Below are 15590 nucleotides of genomic sequence, written 5' to 3' on the forward strand. Positions count from 1 at the left end.
CAAAATCCTTTGGGACCGGTTTTCAACGACTGCAGGAGGAAAATTTTTTTTTTTTAAATTATTTTTATTTAACAATGACAAATATACAAAACAAAGCTGTTTAGCCAGGGGTACAACGTCGTAGAAACGTAAAGCCATACAAAGAGATCATAACTTCACAACTTCAGACAAATACTCAGAAAAAAAGAGAGAGATGAAAAAAAAACACAAAAAAACTCTCCCAAAATAAAGTTCGTTTTTAAGGCTTTTGGGTTTTTAAGTCCATTAATGAAGTTCCTGTAAAAAAAAAAAAAACTGTAAAGTTTGGTTTGCTGTCAGACCACATCCTCTTATGAGTATGAAATTTACCTAAAATTGAAACAAGTTGTACAAATAAAATGAAGTCCTTTTTGTTTTGGTTGTCTTCAAAAAAAGAAAAGAAAAACGTCCTTTTCCTGCATGTAAAGACTTTCCTGGTTTCTTTTTAATAAAATTCTCCACCTTGGACCAGAATATTCGACGACACAGGCAGTGATAACAGAAATGTTCAGTGGATTTTTCACACAAGCCACGGAAAAGAGTATTCAGTTTCAGTTCCAAATCTCTTTCACCTTGAATCTTATTGTTAAGATGCAGGAGGCTGTGATGCAGCAGAGCAGCGGTAACAGGAAGCGGTGGAAATGACGTAGCGGAAGTTAACGCCAGTAAAACTGCAGCGCGCCAAAGTCCTGCTAACTTCACAACAGCCGGCGTGTCAGACAAACACATGAGCAAGTTTTCCCATTTCTGAACATTTGGAAAACCCGCCACCGAGGGAGGCTGTGCAGGTGAGGTCGCCGGCCGACGAGCTACGGGCTAGGTTCTCTTTAGCATCGCTGACGCTGATGACGTTTATCGTCGGTCCCCGTCAAAGTAGAACAACATGACCGCTCTGCCGTGACAGTACGCGACCTAAACACACATACATGTTTGTGTGTGTGTTTTGCTTTTTTAGCATGGCGGTGCCTTTCGTGCAGGACTGGGACCTCGTCCAGACTCTGGGGGAAGGAGCTTATGGAGAGTACGAGCCTTTCTTGTACAGCTTTCACGCAGCCAGCAGTCCATCTCCAGCCACTGTTACACACCCAGTGTCAGCCTCAACCAGATCCACCAACGAGGGAGGAAACTGGTTTGAATAGCTAAAAAAACACAAAAAAGTTCTCCCTAAGTGGGGAAAAAAACGGCAAATTTCTGCAATTATTTTTGAAGTTTTCTATCCATAATTTGAAAATAGTAGAACTATAAAAGTTTGTCTCATGAGGTTTTGTTTTTCCACCCTTGTCTTTTCCCCCTCATCGTCACAACCGTGCAGAAGCCTCTGGGAATGTTTGCACATACGTGTCAGATACGCTCTCCTCTCGCTTATTGCTCCCAATCGTCTTCACATCCGTGTTCTTCTCATGCGCTCATCCTCTCTTTCCCTGCCGGCGGCGACAGAGTGAGGCTGCTGGTGAACAGGCAGACGGAGGAGGCGGTCGCGGTGAAGGTCATCGATACCTCGCAGGCGAAAGAATGTGAAGAAAACGTCAAGAAGGAAGTTCTTGTCCATAAGGTCTGTGACTGCATTAGGATGAGGACACAAAATCGTTGAAGTACTTCTGTGTTTACTTGTACTTGTACTTGTTCAGCGCCCGCAGGCGGCTGAGATCACTCTGCATGAATCTTGATGTGTGCACTACTTTGTAGAACCTGAACCACAAGAACATTGTACGTTTTTTTGGCCATCGGAAGGAAGGACACACACAGTACCTCTTTCTGGAATACTGCAGCGGAGGAGAGCTCTTTGACCGAATCGGTGAGAAGGGCTGTGATGGAGGTCACGCTTATGACCTGCGCCGCTGTAGATCGTGCAAATCAAAAGTATAGAAATAAATGCGCTCAGATTCAACTTATCTGTAATGTTTAACGTAATATTTTACAGCATGAGGGGCTGGTATCCATTGCTGTTAATGATATTAGAGAAACATTTCACACTGGAATTGTGGTAGAAGAGGAGCAGGTAGTTGGTGCCTGATCATTAAGGGTTAGTTACTGTATTTTATCCAACACAGCTATGCTAGCATAATAACGCTGAGTTTGTTATTTGCTGAAGTGAATACAGATCATAAAGGATGACTTCTTGGCAGTATAAGGGAAGTCCTGGTGCTGTACATGTGAAAATGTCTGTTGCTGCTCTTGTGTGCGTGGATATTAGAGCTCCAGTTAGCTTGTTCAAGCAGCTCGTAACGCTGCCTCTCCTCAGCTTTAGACACCTCGTTGTCCGTCTGTCCCTCACTTCGCTGTCGTTAGACATCAGCCGGTGCTGAGCTGAAAAAAAAATTCCTCCACTTTTTTTTTTTTTTTAGAGCCTGATGTGGGGATGGATGAGAGAGACGCTCACAGGTTCTTCCAGCAGCTCATCGCCGCTGTGGTGAGTGAAGCTAGCTACCGTGTGTGTTGACGTGACCTCCTAATTCTACTGGTACCGAACTCTGCCTTGCACCTCCTGCAGGAGTACCTCCATAGCAGGGGCATCACCCACAGAGACATCAAACCTGAGAACATTTTGTTGGATGAAAAAGGTGAGAACCTGCCGCCTGGAGGTTCTACAGGACTAACGCCGCTGTGCCTCTATGAACTCAGGCCTGCTGTGTCTCACCCTTAGATAACCTGAAGCTGACGGATTTTGGCATGGCGACCATGTTTCGTTTCAAGGGGCGTGAGCGTCCTCTGAATCGTCTCTGTGGGACTCTTCCCTACGTGGCTCAGGAACTTCTCAGCCAGACAGACTACAAAGCTCAGCCTGCAGACGTTTGGGCTTGTGGGATCGTCCTCACTGCCATGCTGGCTGGAGGTGGATCACTTCAGTTCAGGATCTGGGTTTCACACACCAGGGCCGGGAGGGCGGCAAATAAATGGGTTATAAATGCACGCTGAGGCATCGAACTTTTAGATCAATGACAATAGATTAGTATTTTCTTATAGCTCACTTCTTTTGAGAACAATACATTTGTAAAAATGATCCATAATTGAAATAAACAGATCAATTTACCATGCAACAGTCAGTCACTTCCTGATCGCATAAATTAATACAAAATCAGCCAAACTGCTGAATGTGCTTTCAAAATTCACGCACTCCTGTCGCAAAAGGCCAAGAATGTCGCATTTTTCATTGACGACCACAAAACCACAGTGAACTAGAAGTGATTGCATCGCCTCGGTTGCGCATTCATGTAAAAACAAAGAAAGCAAACCTCTCTTAACAGGAAAAAGAGCTGTCAAAAGATCATTTAAACTGAAGTTGATTATATCAGCCTTATAACAGAAGCACTGTTTCGCAGCGGTTGTTGTTTAAAAAGAATCTGCACTTGTTTTTACAGCAGGGGTCGCAGCAACGGCAGATATTCTCAGCTCTTCCTGCGATTAGCTGTTCCATCCTCCTAAGGAAGCAGTTAGATCGGTTTCTTTTGGTAGAGGAACGTTGCGTTTTTCTCAACGAAGTCCCACAACCCCCCCCCCTCCCCACACACACACACACACACACCCCACAGAGATGCCACAAAGCATTGTAAATGTGAGGTGTCGCACTTTCCACCTCTTATGAAAATTTCTCATCAGGCGTGTGTGTGGCTTCCTCCTCAGAGCTACCGTGGGATCAGCCCACCGAGAGCTGTCAGGAGTACTCGGATTGGCTCCAGAGGAAAACCTACCTGCCTCCCTGGAAGAAAATACAGCCGATGCCTCTCTGTAAGCCACTGGAGTCTAAACACGTCTCCTTCTCGCATTAAAGCCTAATTCGTAACTCGTTGCGTTTGTCCTCCTTCAGGTTTGTTGTCAAAAATCCTGCTGGCCAATCCCAACACACGCATCGCGATTGCTGACATCAAGAAGGACCGCTGGTTCACTCAAGGCAAGCGCAGACACGGGACAGAGAGAAGTCCTGCAGCGTGAACCTCGACGTGAACTGGGGGTGTTTGTGTTTCTGCAGGTGTGAAGCAGTCACCAGGCTCTCTGGGAAATAAACAGCTCCGATCTGATGGAGGACTCAAATCTAGAAGCAACAGGTGAAGGTTTCCTGTCTGTTTGAACTCATCTGTGTCTTTTGTTTTTCCTGCTTATTCCTGTCACACCAACATCACATTCCTCTCTGCAGTGACGACAAGATGCAGTTTTCCAGCTCCCAACCGGACCTTGCTGCAGGTGGCTGGGAGGCCATGTTGTTAATCAGTCAGACGGACGGTCACGTCAGCTTCTCTCAACCCACCAAGCCTGAGCACATGTTGCTGGGCAGTCAGCTCCTGGGCACGCCGGGGGCCAGTCAGGTGACTCTCATTTTCCAATCTGAATCTTGACAAGGAAAAGAAATCCTCTCGATTACGGCGGTGATGGAGGTGCTGCTGATGCAGTATCATTCTGAGGGGCTGTTGCACCTCTGTGTCACCCCTGCCCACGTTTAGCATTCATGCTACAGTGTCGGATTGCAGAGAGGATTTACGTTTCCTCTCTGCGTTGTGGGAAGAGAAACAAAGAGCTTCCTGTGCCTGTTTTTCCATGTATTTTGCAAATTCAGTGACATCAGTGGTCACTGCATCTATTTCCCTCCATGATGTGAATGCTATTTCTTTTTTTCTTTTTTTTTGGATGTGCAGCTGCGAACCTCCCCTGCGTTTGTGCGTTTCAACAGAAGCATTAATTCAGCTTTCATCCCTTTATTCTGGGTGTGTAGACGGCGTGGCAGAGACTAGTGCGGAGAATGACCCGCTTCTTCACCATCGTGAATGCGGACGCCTCTCTGTCTGCCCTGAGAGACGCCTGCAACAGCCTGGCGCTCGGCTTCAAACTCACTAGCGCCAAACAGGTAAGTCTGGACTTTTCCATTTTCAATAAGCGTTGGCCACTAACATCTTTATAAATCTCTTCACAGTTAAAAACAACAAGTGTGATATTCCACTTGTTTTTATCACTTATCATGTTCTGCTCCTTCGTTATTGCCCAAGTGGATTATGCCCAAAGAGCTCAGCGAGGCTTAGCTTCGTCTTCCTCTTCCTAAAACATCTGGCAATGAAAATGCAGTTAAGTTGTTTGACAGTGGCGTCACCTTAGCTCAGTCAGGTTAGGTCACCCACACACGAGGGCAGCCAGCATCAGAGACAGGCATAGCTGGACCAAGTATTTCTTAGGTGAAAGCCTGGTCTTGGTAGTTTAACCTCTCGTTGGACTCCAGGTGACGGTGAGCACGCTGGACAAACGCAATAACAAGCTCATCTTCAAAGTCTACCTGCTGGAGATGAACGCCAGAGTGCTGTTGGACTTCAGGCTGTCAAAGGTGGGTTGTAGCAGTTCAAGATGTTACGAAAAACCTCAGAAAACTACAGCTTCTTCTTCTAGGATTTAATTATAAAGCTTAAAACGGGAGGCATCTGTCCGTCACTTTGCCTACACACATGCAGCTAAATCAAACATAAATGCTTGGCTCCTTGTGTAAATGCGTGTGTTCCTCTGGGTTACGTTTGCTGCTGTGTTGCCAGGGCGATGGTCTGGAGTTTAAACGTCTCTTCGTGAAGATAAAGCAGAAGCTGTCTGACATCATCAGCACTCAGAAGATTTTACTACCCGTCACATGAGCAGCTTCTGGTGGCGTCCAACAAACTTCTCCAACCGCTGATGGAAGAACCTGTATATATTTAGGTGTTCTGTTTTGATGTTTTAATTGTGTTCTGCTGTTGTCTTAAAAGTTTGTTTGCGGGGGCCCTTTTTTTATATCGGTGCTTTGGGTCGGCGCCCACCTCTGGGTCATCATGGTCAACGGAAGGTCTGATGTAAATCAGGGTAAATGTTCCATGTGTTGTTCTGCTTGAGACTGGTTTTGTTTTGTTTATGCTCAACGGTCCAAAGTCCTGAATAAATTATCAAAAGACAGAGGTGATGTACCGAATATTCAGCTGTAAAAGTGCACCCAAACCAACCTGGACACGATCACTTTAGGGTTGTGTGTGAACTGAAATTTTTACAGCACCTGTTAAATAATAATAGAAATAATTCTCTACAACTTGATACTCCTGCTGGCTGAGCAGTACACGTATTTAATGTAGAAATATTACAATACTTAAGATGTCAGGGACAGGATTTTGTACTGTAGCTAAAGATTTATGTGAAGACTTCAGGTCTGAGTCACACTTGTCAACACTGAAACAACAAAAACTGATCTAATGCGTCTGTAATCTGAGACTAGGAGCCAGTGGCCTTGACAGTGATGGTGACGTTGACGGGCTCATTATCATCTCCAGTGGGAGGGGCCTGGCCGGGCGTGGTGCTCAAGGCAGCTGGGGTTAGAGGTGAAGCTGCTCGAGGTAGAGCCATAGATGGACCTGGAAAAAAATCAGATGAGTGATAAAATCTTAATGTGTGCGTGTGCGTGTGTGTATGTGTTCCTCTTGCCTGGACTGGATGACCCACCCCCTATTCCTCCCTCCATCCCACCGACCACCTCGTCCTCTGGGAAGTTGATGTTTTCCCTTGACTGGCTGTGCTGCCTGAAAATACCAAACGAAACAAAAGGTTTTCATTACACATCTACAATAATATAACATCTACAAAAGTTAAAAATGTACTCACAAGCCAAACAGCAAGTCATGTAATCCTGTGAGAAGCAACGGAGAACATTAATATAACATGTGAAAGTGACTCGGGTATCAAGGTTGTGTGTGTGTGTGTGTGTGTGTGTGTGTGTGTGTGAGACTCACGAGGATTGTTGTTGCGGTTTCGGATGATGTACAGGAGCAGCAGTGCCGTGATAATGGCTGCAAAGAGCATCCCCCCTATAGCTGCTCCGACTATTGCAGGGTAGGCGTTGTAGCGAGGTTCAGCTGCAAAACATCACAGTTATACACATTCATAGCGTACCAACACGGTTGCGCAATAACACACTCAAGAGTGTGTCCTTAGTTTTTCAGGCGTCTCATCTCACTGTGGTTCTCAACCAATGGAGGCACGTTATGATCACTTGGAAGTCGTCAGGCTAAAGCAGAACCATTTACCTTTTAAAAGCAGGATAACACAGTCTTGGCTATGGCTTTAGCTAATGGTGGCTAATATTAGCAAACTTGGCCAGATGCGGGCCACATCTTTGCTGTTTCTTTAGCCTGCACCTGTGCCAAAAGTCATTTGCTATCAGGGATGTTGGCTAAGAGGATGGGGTTTATAAATTACGTTGGCTCACTTTAAACCATGTAAACCTTGCATTTCCAGATATGATGGTGGTCAGTTCTGGCTGCCTTCCACCAGAGTCTGCAAATATCTGGCCAGATTCTCTGTGTATGAGCCAGAACCGTCCAGATTATATATGAATATAGGATATAATTTAGTATATACGGGACCAGATCAGCCCATCCAAGTTTAATCTTACAGTCATTATGCTAATGGAAGGTGTACCGTAGGGCAGAAAAAACTCAGCCAAGTATTTTCTGGAGTAATTTATCATTGACAGCACACAGGGTGAGAACCACTGTCCTGACTCCCAACCTTTAAAGGGATATTTCACCCCCCAAAAAAAGAAAATTCAGTCATTAAAATTCTCATCACCGCAATGCCTTTTCCAGCTTTGTTTTAGAACTAAAATATTTCACCCAATCTTCCCTTTTAGTGGATGATGACTGCATTTTCATTTTTGAGTGAACTATCCCTTGAAGTATCTCTACAGTACGTTATAAACCATCACAGTGTTACATTAGACTCTAACTGTACATGATGCAGGTGACACAATCTTTTACTAGCAGAAGCACACAGAGGAAAGATAAGCAGAGTTGAAGGTGAACAGGAAAGTGTGAGGTGTGTGTAAATGTTTGTATGTGATTTTGGGTGGAGTCTTTCACCTGAGTAGACAACACACACAAAAAAGAAAGAACAAAAACGTTAGGAGTTCACCACAGTGTCATAAGTCATCACAGCAAAGCGTTGGCATTAGAATTACAGTTTTACATTAGAATTGTTTTTCTTCCCAGTCTTTTCCATTCTTTTATCACCTCTGATCACTTACTGTACCTGGAGTCTTTGCAGCTGAAGGGTGTCCAGTGGTGCGGTGATTTAGAAGTGTGATGCGGAACTGGTAGGTGACGGTTGGTGTCAGCTTCCCTACTGTGTGACTCCTGACATCCGGGTCCGTGAGAATATTATGGTACCATGCTGGAGGGCCGATCCTTTTCTCCATCTCCTCCTGTGTATCATTGCTGCTGCTGCTTCTCCTCCCCGGTCGCTCTGACACCCATCTGTGCTCCAGGATGAAACCCGTCCAGCCGCCGCCTTCCTCTTCTTCGCTGTCGATCTGCCATTCCAGCTCCACCTCGTTGCGCTGTCGGCTGATGTACATCACTTTGACCAGGGTTGCGTTGGGTGGCATTGGGTGCCCTGAAAAAGAGACTTAAGCCAAACTGCCATGGCATATATAATCATTCATAGGGAAAATTAAAAGTTCCTTACTCTTGACCACTAGTGTGATGTTGATTTCTGTTCCTCCCACTGCGTTGGATGAGGAGCACCTGTAGTCGCCGCTGTCTTGAGACTCATTGGTGTCTCGCACGGTCAGATTGGCCCATGCAGACGTTCGCATCAGTGTGTACTTGGACATGTCTTGCACATCCATTCCCTGATTGTTGTACCAGGTTATTTCACTGACAGGAAGGTAGTTGGCTCTCAGGCCGCAGGTGAGCTGCACATCGCCGCCCTCATATACAGACACAACTCTACGTTGCGTCAGCAACACGGGGGCCTCTGCAGGGGGCAAGAGAGATTATATAACAAATGGATGAGTTGAATCTGATTATTTTTATTTGGTAATGTGCGCTAACCTAGCGAAAGCCTGCAGGTCTTTGTTTGGACCAGAAGGGGGTGTTTTGCGTGGCAGCTGTAGGGTTTCCCACTCCGGGCAGTGCCATAGCGAAGGATAAGGATATTGGAGTTTTCTTGCCCACCTTTGCCTTGGCCATTGGGGCCCTCCCACCACACCAAAGCTTTTGGGGCACCTCCATCCCAGGAGCAGGACAGCATTAGGTACTGCTTGTTATTGGTCACGTAGGCAAAACACACTGGCTCGGCAGGGGGAACATCTGGGGGAGAGGAGATGGGAGGGGTTTGCTCAATAACATAAAATACGGTTTCGCTCTTTGTAACTTGTTTTAAATGTCACACTCACATGAGCGCATGCTGCACTCTGCAGGCTGTTTGAGTGCTGGGTGAGAGCCAAGGCATGTAAACACACTGTTGTTGGAGGTCAGGCCTTCAGATGGCAGCAAGATGGCGGTGTTGGTCAGTGAATGTGTCTGCTCCCTGGCATCGGCCTCCTCCTGTCCTGTAAGGGTCAGGCCTCTGGCCCAATTAAGGGAAGCAGACGGGAATCCTCCAGACCAGGAGCAGAGCAGCCTCAGAGAGGTGTGATTCAGAGCCTGCTCCATGGAGCAGGAGGGTGAGCCGTCAGGTGGATCTACAGGAAAAAGATACAACGTAACAAGGCAGTGATGTGCCAGGTGGAGTTACAGGAAAACATACAACTCAACAGATTATCTAGAAACAGAATTAGCTTTTTATCAGTATCATGTTTCTTAAAATTGAACCATGTGAAGGTGGTGAATTCTTCTTTGTAGTGATTTACTGTTTTAGGCCAGACATATGACCAAGGATACCTACAAAAAATGTTTAAACTCAGCAAAACCAAACAGGAGAGCAGAATGCCAAGCACTGGTCTCGCAGCCAACCAACGCTTGGCATGGCTGTGACATCACAGCGAGATACCTGCCAGAGAGTCCCAGCAACTTCCCAAACGGTCCAAACAGAGGAAGTGGTCTGGAGTTCCTCCACATTCTGCTGTGTGTGTGTGTGTGTTTGGGTGTGTGTGCATATTTGTACACTTCCAAGATTTGCATTTGAAGTCTGTGTGTGTATGATATACTTGGGAGATGAATGGAGTGTTGAACACAGGAAAAGATGAAAAAGAGCATCAAGAGATTTCCACGGAAGTCAGAAGTGGTTCAGATTGTCTTTGTCTTGTACTCCAAATGACAAAGCTCAGTGATTTAATCACATTTGACATTTGCAGGTCCAAGACAGGAGACCAACTTTTAGAGATGTGCGTGGTCAGGAAAGATTAGGAGGTATGAAAGCCTCATCCAAGGTCAAAGGTCACACTCACAGTAGACAGTCAGGCTGATGGTTTTTTTGGAGCGTGTGTTGAGGTAGGTGTTCTGTGCCAAACAGGCGTAGTCGCCAGTGTGCATGCGGAGGATCTTGGTGATGGTGAACTGCGGCCCGCTGTAGACCTGGGAGTTGTTGTAGAACCAGACGTACTGACTGGGCGGGTTGGACTGAGCCTGGCACAGTAAAGAAACCGTCTCTCTCTCCAGGGCGGAGTAGCCTCGCTCAGTCAGAGTGTAGGGAGTCACATCTATCCGGGGGATGTCCGGGCCGACTGAGGAGTAAAGACGTGAACATTATGAAGGCTTTTAAAGGGCCATTCCAAAGAAGAATAAATATTTAATGAAACAGATCGTATAATAATTATGATGACGTCAGAAGAAGAAGTAGATCCTTTCAAGCACTTTAAGTCCTGAAACAGTAATGATTGATCATAACATGTCATTATTCCCAGTAAAGTTACACAGTGACATTTTCTCTCCAGACAGCGCGCCAGATTTTGAGGATGCATGTGTTGTGATAAATGCCAACTCAAATGTCAAAGAAAAAAATCCTTTCCGCTGGAGTCAGACATCAAGGCATGAAAAGCAAAACCAGCCTGTCCCCAATAACCTTACAAGTCCCAGTCAAATCAAAACTGTTTGATCCGTCACATGGGTGTTTGAGCCTCGCCCTTCAGAAGGTTGCGCATTTGAAAGTCTGAATGTAAAAAGGTTGTGACATCAGAATTCTAGAGCCTAAAGTGTGATAAGGAGGCTCGAAGCCAGCATTTCTCAGGGAGGAGGCGTCACGTGTCCTGCAAATTAAAGTCTGAGATGAAAATAATTTGCATGAAAATCAATTTTGGAATTTATAATGAATTTAATAATAATTTGCCTGAAGGTAGAGATGCAATTTGGGGACTTTTTTTAAATGGCACAATTAAATCTTTTTTTTTTGTGAAAAATACAAGTTCGACACAACCTGTCATATGACTGAAGCATTTGATATGCACTCTAAAATCTAACAACTGAAAGAGGTCTTTCAAGTATTGCCATTTGGTAAAATATGAAGCTCTGAATGGGTTGAGAGGCTCCATTGTTAACGTGCTATCATTCTATTTAACTCCCCTACGTTCTTCTTTAGTTCAGTCGGGAATTATGACATCACATTATCAGACTCAAACCCATCAAAGCTGTCCTTTACTTACAGATGATGTCCAGCCATATCCGGTCCGAGCGCTCGCTGTTGACCGCGTTGCTGGCCAGACAGCGGAACCAGCCGGTGTGATTGCGGTTGACGTCAGTCACGTTGACCACGCTGATGTTACTCTGTGCAAAGTCGGAGATGTTTCCACTGCGGGTTTCATGTTGCCACACATACTGAATGGGTCCAGTCCCATTCTCCAGGTTGCAACGCATCCATATTACAGATCCTTCCACTGGAGATACATCGCTCACCAGGATGTAAGGCTTAGTGACCGGAACTGTTGAGGACAGTTACACAAGATTTAGATCCTCCAGCACAAAGCTTTTGAAGCAGCTAAACCCAACGACGTGCTCTTTCTATATCTGCAGATTTTTGACCCAGTCCCATATTTACATGCTGTGTAATCCAGGGTTGATTTTATATGTTGCCTTAAAATGTGCTGTGTTTCTAAACTCTAAATTAATTTAAGATTAAGCAGATCAGGGCTTATACTCAACAGCCTGGTCAAATGTTTGGGCTCCAAAAATTGTCTGTCATTTGGAGGAATATGGGTATGTAGGACGCCTCACCTTGGACCGTGAGGTGCACGTAGTAGTAGTAAACTTTGGGCTCCTGGTCGATGTCGTAGAAGGCCTGGCAGGTGTACAGGCCCTGTGCAGCCAGAAGCAGGTTCTCAATGTTTACAGCAGCACTGTTGGAGATGACGGTCAACTGTCCCAGCGTCTCAGCCAGCTTCTGGATCCTCGGTCCTCGCCCCAGATCGTACACCACAGCCTTTATGGCTTCAGTCCCAGGCCTGGTGAAGCTCCATATGTACATGTCAGGTTGAGTGGAGCCACATTCCAGGATCACGGCCTTGTTCACTACGCCATTGACACTGGTGTCCCGGTACACCACCTCTCCAGTGAGATGGATCTGCTGCCCTGTACAACACACAAACTTACAAGCATGCATACAAATGTGTGTGTGTGTGTGTGTGTGTGTGTGTGTGTGTGTGTGTGTGTGTGTGTGTGTGTGTGTGTGTGTGTGTGTTCCTGTACTTGCTACATATTGAGGACTAGAATACATATTTAACCAACAGTGTGAGGATATTTTTGCAAAGTGAGGACATTTTAGCCGGCCTTCACATCTTCAAAGGGCCATTTGAAGGTTAAGACTTGGTTTTAGGGTCGAGTTTAGAATCAGGTTCTGGTTAGGTTTAGGGTCAAGGTTAGGGTCAGGCAGTCAGTTGAGATGGTTCGGTTTAGGGTGAGGGGCTAGAGAATGTATTACATCAATGAAAGTCCTCACAAAGATATAAGTACAAGGACGTGTGTGTGTGGGGGCGGGAATGGAGACGCTGGTGTTGCCTCTCCTGCCTGTGTCAAGTTACAGGATGAGCTACACTTGCAGTTTCGGGTGGAGCAATAGAACTGGATTACTTGTTTTTCCTAATGTACTTCGTTGGATAGTTTCTGTTCTCACATAACAGGGTTGGTTGAAATGTCACAACATGAATTACCAAAGTTATAAAACATCTACACCCCTCATTTTAGCCCGATAGACATTCTGAAAAACTAGACATGTCAGAAGGGGACCTTGCATCGTGTTTTGTAAGGGTGCAGAATGTCTTCCACCTTTAGAGAACATGGAGGATGTTCATCTTTTGCTCATGAAAGTCCAGAAGTTTCCAGTTCTCTGTATGACTTTGGGAGAATTTTAGATAATTTTATTGTCACATTTAAACTTTACAAATAAGACATAAAGACCAGTTGGGTCACCGGAAAATTCTATTTTGGACTTTTTAAGAGGAGAAGTCCCTCAGAGCAGAACATTCCCAGAAGATTCTCGGAATGTCCCTGCTGGTGTAAAGAATGAAGCATTGTAATGTTCCAACAGTTCTTTAAAGAGTGGTGGAAATTTGGTGGAATATTGGAGGAAGATTCAGAACACCTAGGGAATACGTAAGGGATCATTGCTATAGAACGTTCCCTCTTTCCTTGGACATTACGCTTTATTCCCAGAAGGACTGCAACTTGGGGCTATTGTTCAGGTATCTTTCAGGGTGTTCTGGGAACGTTTATAGGACATTCCCTCTATTTTTACCAGACTGTTGTCAGAGTTTATCATGACGTCACAGGAACTTTTAGGGTTCAGCCAATTATGTTCAATTGGCTCGACAGGTTCTTGTCTCTTCCCACAATATTTGCACAAGTAGCATGACAGGAACTTTCTACCGAAGATCCAGAGGGCAAGTCTTACGTCTGTTCCTCTAAATATTCCCATATTAATCCCAAATGTTCTCACAGCATTTCAGCGAGACTTACCCACTGCTAGCTTGAACAGGCCGGTAAGCAGAGGTAGTAAGGCCAGCCCTAGCAGTTGGGCCACCATGGTATCATGATGAGCTTTAGTCCAATAATCTCTGTACGCTCCAAAAAATGCTGTAGAGGGAATGGAAAGGTCAAACCCTCGAATCTGCTGTCCTTCCTTTGCTCCGATCCAGAGGAGAATCCAGGTGAAGGCAGTGACTTCATCAGACTGAGAGTAGGAAGGGATGAACTCAACTGATTTGGGCTCAATTATTCATGTATTTTTCCTTTCGCTCTATCCCTCTTTCTCTCAGCAACAGGGTTAGAATAACACTGCGATACTGCGCTCATCAATTATAGAAGGCAGACATGTGACCGGTTAGCTTTCCTCACACAAACACACACGCACACACACACACCTGCATGTTAACTAATAATACAGATAATTTTCCACACACATTTAATGCCTGTGGTATTCGAGGCTGTAATAGCATCATACAGACAGTCACCACATGACCTCACAAGGAGGATTACAAAGGATTTACATATTTTTTTGTCCTTTTTTGTTACAGGACAAACTTAAAGAAGGTAGATCTTCTTTGCTGCACTGACACATTTTGAAATCGATTCGGGTGGTGACAAGCAAAAAGAGAGAGGCCACAAAATTTGGATTAAAAAAAACAGTTTCCCTCAGTTTCTAATCATCTTTGGAGATTTGTCCAAATAAGGTTTGAGATTTACATTTCAGAGGTTATGTTGGGGGATCAGAGTAACCAATGCTGATGAGATTTGGATTACAATAGATTTAAATGTCTGGTATCTTGCAGCCGTGGTCATGCTCTGACCTGGACACTGGGCAGACTGCCACGTAAAAATATAAAGCTACAGTGTCCAGTTAATGAGATGCCAATCCCACAACACAAAGACACAATCTCTAACTCTTAGCCAGATCCTCAGTGAGAGAGATGACTAGATGTTTATAACAGAAAAAAAAGAAAGGAGAGCAGAGGGGACTCTGAAGTGGAACCATGAGCATGTAATGTGAGATGTGTGTCATGAATGAATGTAGGACAGCGATCAGTTTCCCCTCACATGGCAGAGACGAGTGCGGACCGGCGACGGAGCTGGTGGGAGATGGTCAGGTCTGACACTTTTAATCATCTTTGAGAAAAGAATTCATTAGACACGAGTAAGAGTCAATACATTCAACCAAAACATCCCTGTGCCACAGAGGAGAGTCACCAGCAGGATCACCGCAGGCAGCAGGAGCAGGATATCCACTCCGACAGTGATGCAATATTCACCAATACCCCAACTACAAAGAACTGCAGTGAGCTGATGATGCAAAGGAAGAGAAATTCATATGAAAGAGGGAAGTTCAGGCATGATGACCTGGCTGTGGAAACCCTAACAGGCGGTTGGGAAATGTATCTACCGATCCATTTTCATTCATTTCTGCTGCACACAAATTCAACGAGAGAACTAAGGAGTCAAACTATAAATAATGACCCAAAAAAACCCAACAACCAACAAACAAACTGCTGGCTTTAGTTGCTTTAAACCAGCAGGTGTAAAACATCAAAGTGATACTTCACCTAAAATTTTGTGAACATGTTTTTATCCGTTACCCACTGTTAGATGACTTGAATCCATGAAAAAGTGCTCTCTTCTGCATGACTTCTTGGTGTTGTCCAGAATTCAGAAAACGTTAGTTCTGCACTTGTTGCAGGAAGCTCCCGGAGACCGAACATTAACAGAAGCAGGGCGATGCCAAACATCCGTCTCCAAACTCTCAAATGGATCGATCAGTATAAGCTTATAATTTTTATGCTCACTACTTCACAAAAGATGATAAAGAGCTGTATATCTGAGAATAACTGGTGTTCCTTGGCAGTCCTCTGTCATTGTGGGCAACATCTCTCGGGTACAAGA

General features: G+C 45.0%; 2 protein-coding genes across 2 annotated transcripts; one reads left to right on the plus strand and one right to left on the minus strand.

The window, feature by feature from the left end:
* The first annotated feature begins 649 nt into the window (after nt 1-649).
* Nucleotides 650-5936, plus strand: chek1 (checkpoint kinase 1). The gene is made up of 14 exons (XM_086226119.1): nt 650-806; nt 974-1039; nt 1456-1570; nt 1705-1813; nt 2364-2428; nt 2510-2579; nt 2663-2851; nt 3640-3744; nt 3824-3907; nt 3986-4061; nt 4151-4319; nt 4724-4855; nt 5222-5323; nt 5526-5936. Exons 2-14 carry the CDS (start codon nt 975-977, stop codon nt 5619-5621), a joined length of 1377 nt encoding a protein of 458 aa, XP_086082245.1. The 5' UTR covers nt 650-806; nt 974; the 3' UTR covers nt 5622-5936.
* Nucleotides 5937-6076: 140 nt separating this feature from the next.
* vsig10l2 (V-set and immunoglobulin domain containing 10 like 2) lies at nt 6077-13846 on the minus strand. Its single transcript, XM_086226118.1, has 12 exons — nt 13674-13846; nt 11937-12290; nt 11369-11644; nt 10178-10453; nt 9185-9472; nt 8841-9098; nt 8473-8763; nt 8038-8400; nt 6741-6863; nt 6613-6637; nt 6442-6530; nt 6077-6365 (listed from the first exon to the last, which is right to left on the minus strand). Exons 1-12 carry the CDS (start codon nt 13738-13740, stop codon nt 6226-6228), a joined length of 2550 nt encoding a protein of 849 aa, XP_086082244.1. The 5' UTR covers nt 13741-13846; the 3' UTR covers nt 6077-6225.
* Between the last annotated feature and the right edge of the window lie 1744 nt (nt 13847-15590).

This window comes from Aulostomus chinensis, chromosome 15, assembly GCF_037954235.1.
Source record: "Aulostomus chinensis isolate RoL2024-O1b breed Wild chromosome 15, RoL_Achi_v1.0, whole genome shotgun sequence".
Taxonomy (NCBI): domain Eukaryota; kingdom Metazoa; phylum Chordata; class Actinopteri; order Syngnathiformes; family Aulostomidae; genus Aulostomus; species Aulostomus chinensis.

Bases quoted from the DNA above. Each gene is read 5' to 3' on its own strand.
- chek1 (XM_086226119.1), top strand. From the start codon at position 975: ATGGCGGTGCCTTTCGTGCAGGACTGGGACCTCGTCCAGACTCTGGGG. The intron at 1,571-1,704 runs GTCTGTGACTGC...ACTACTTTGTAG, and splicing joins AGGAAGTTCTTGTCCATAAG to AACCTGAACCACAAGAACAT. The intron at 4,062-4,150 runs GTGAAGGTTTCC...TCCTCTCTGCAG, and splicing joins CTCAAATCTAGAAGCAACAG to TGACGACAAGATGCAGTTTT.
- vsig10l2 (XM_086226118.1), bottom strand. From the start codon at position 13,740: ATGGTGGCCCAACTGCTAGGGCTGGCCTTACTACCTCTGCTTACCGGC. The intron at 9,099-9,184 runs GTGAGTGTGACA...CCTCTCCCCCAG, and splicing joins AGAGTGCAGCATGCGCTCAT to ATGTTCCCCCTGCCGAGCCA. The intron at 6,864-8,037 runs GTACAGTAAGTG...GATGTTTTGCAG, and splicing joins TTCAGCTGCAAAGACTCCAG to CTGAACCTCGCTACAACGCC.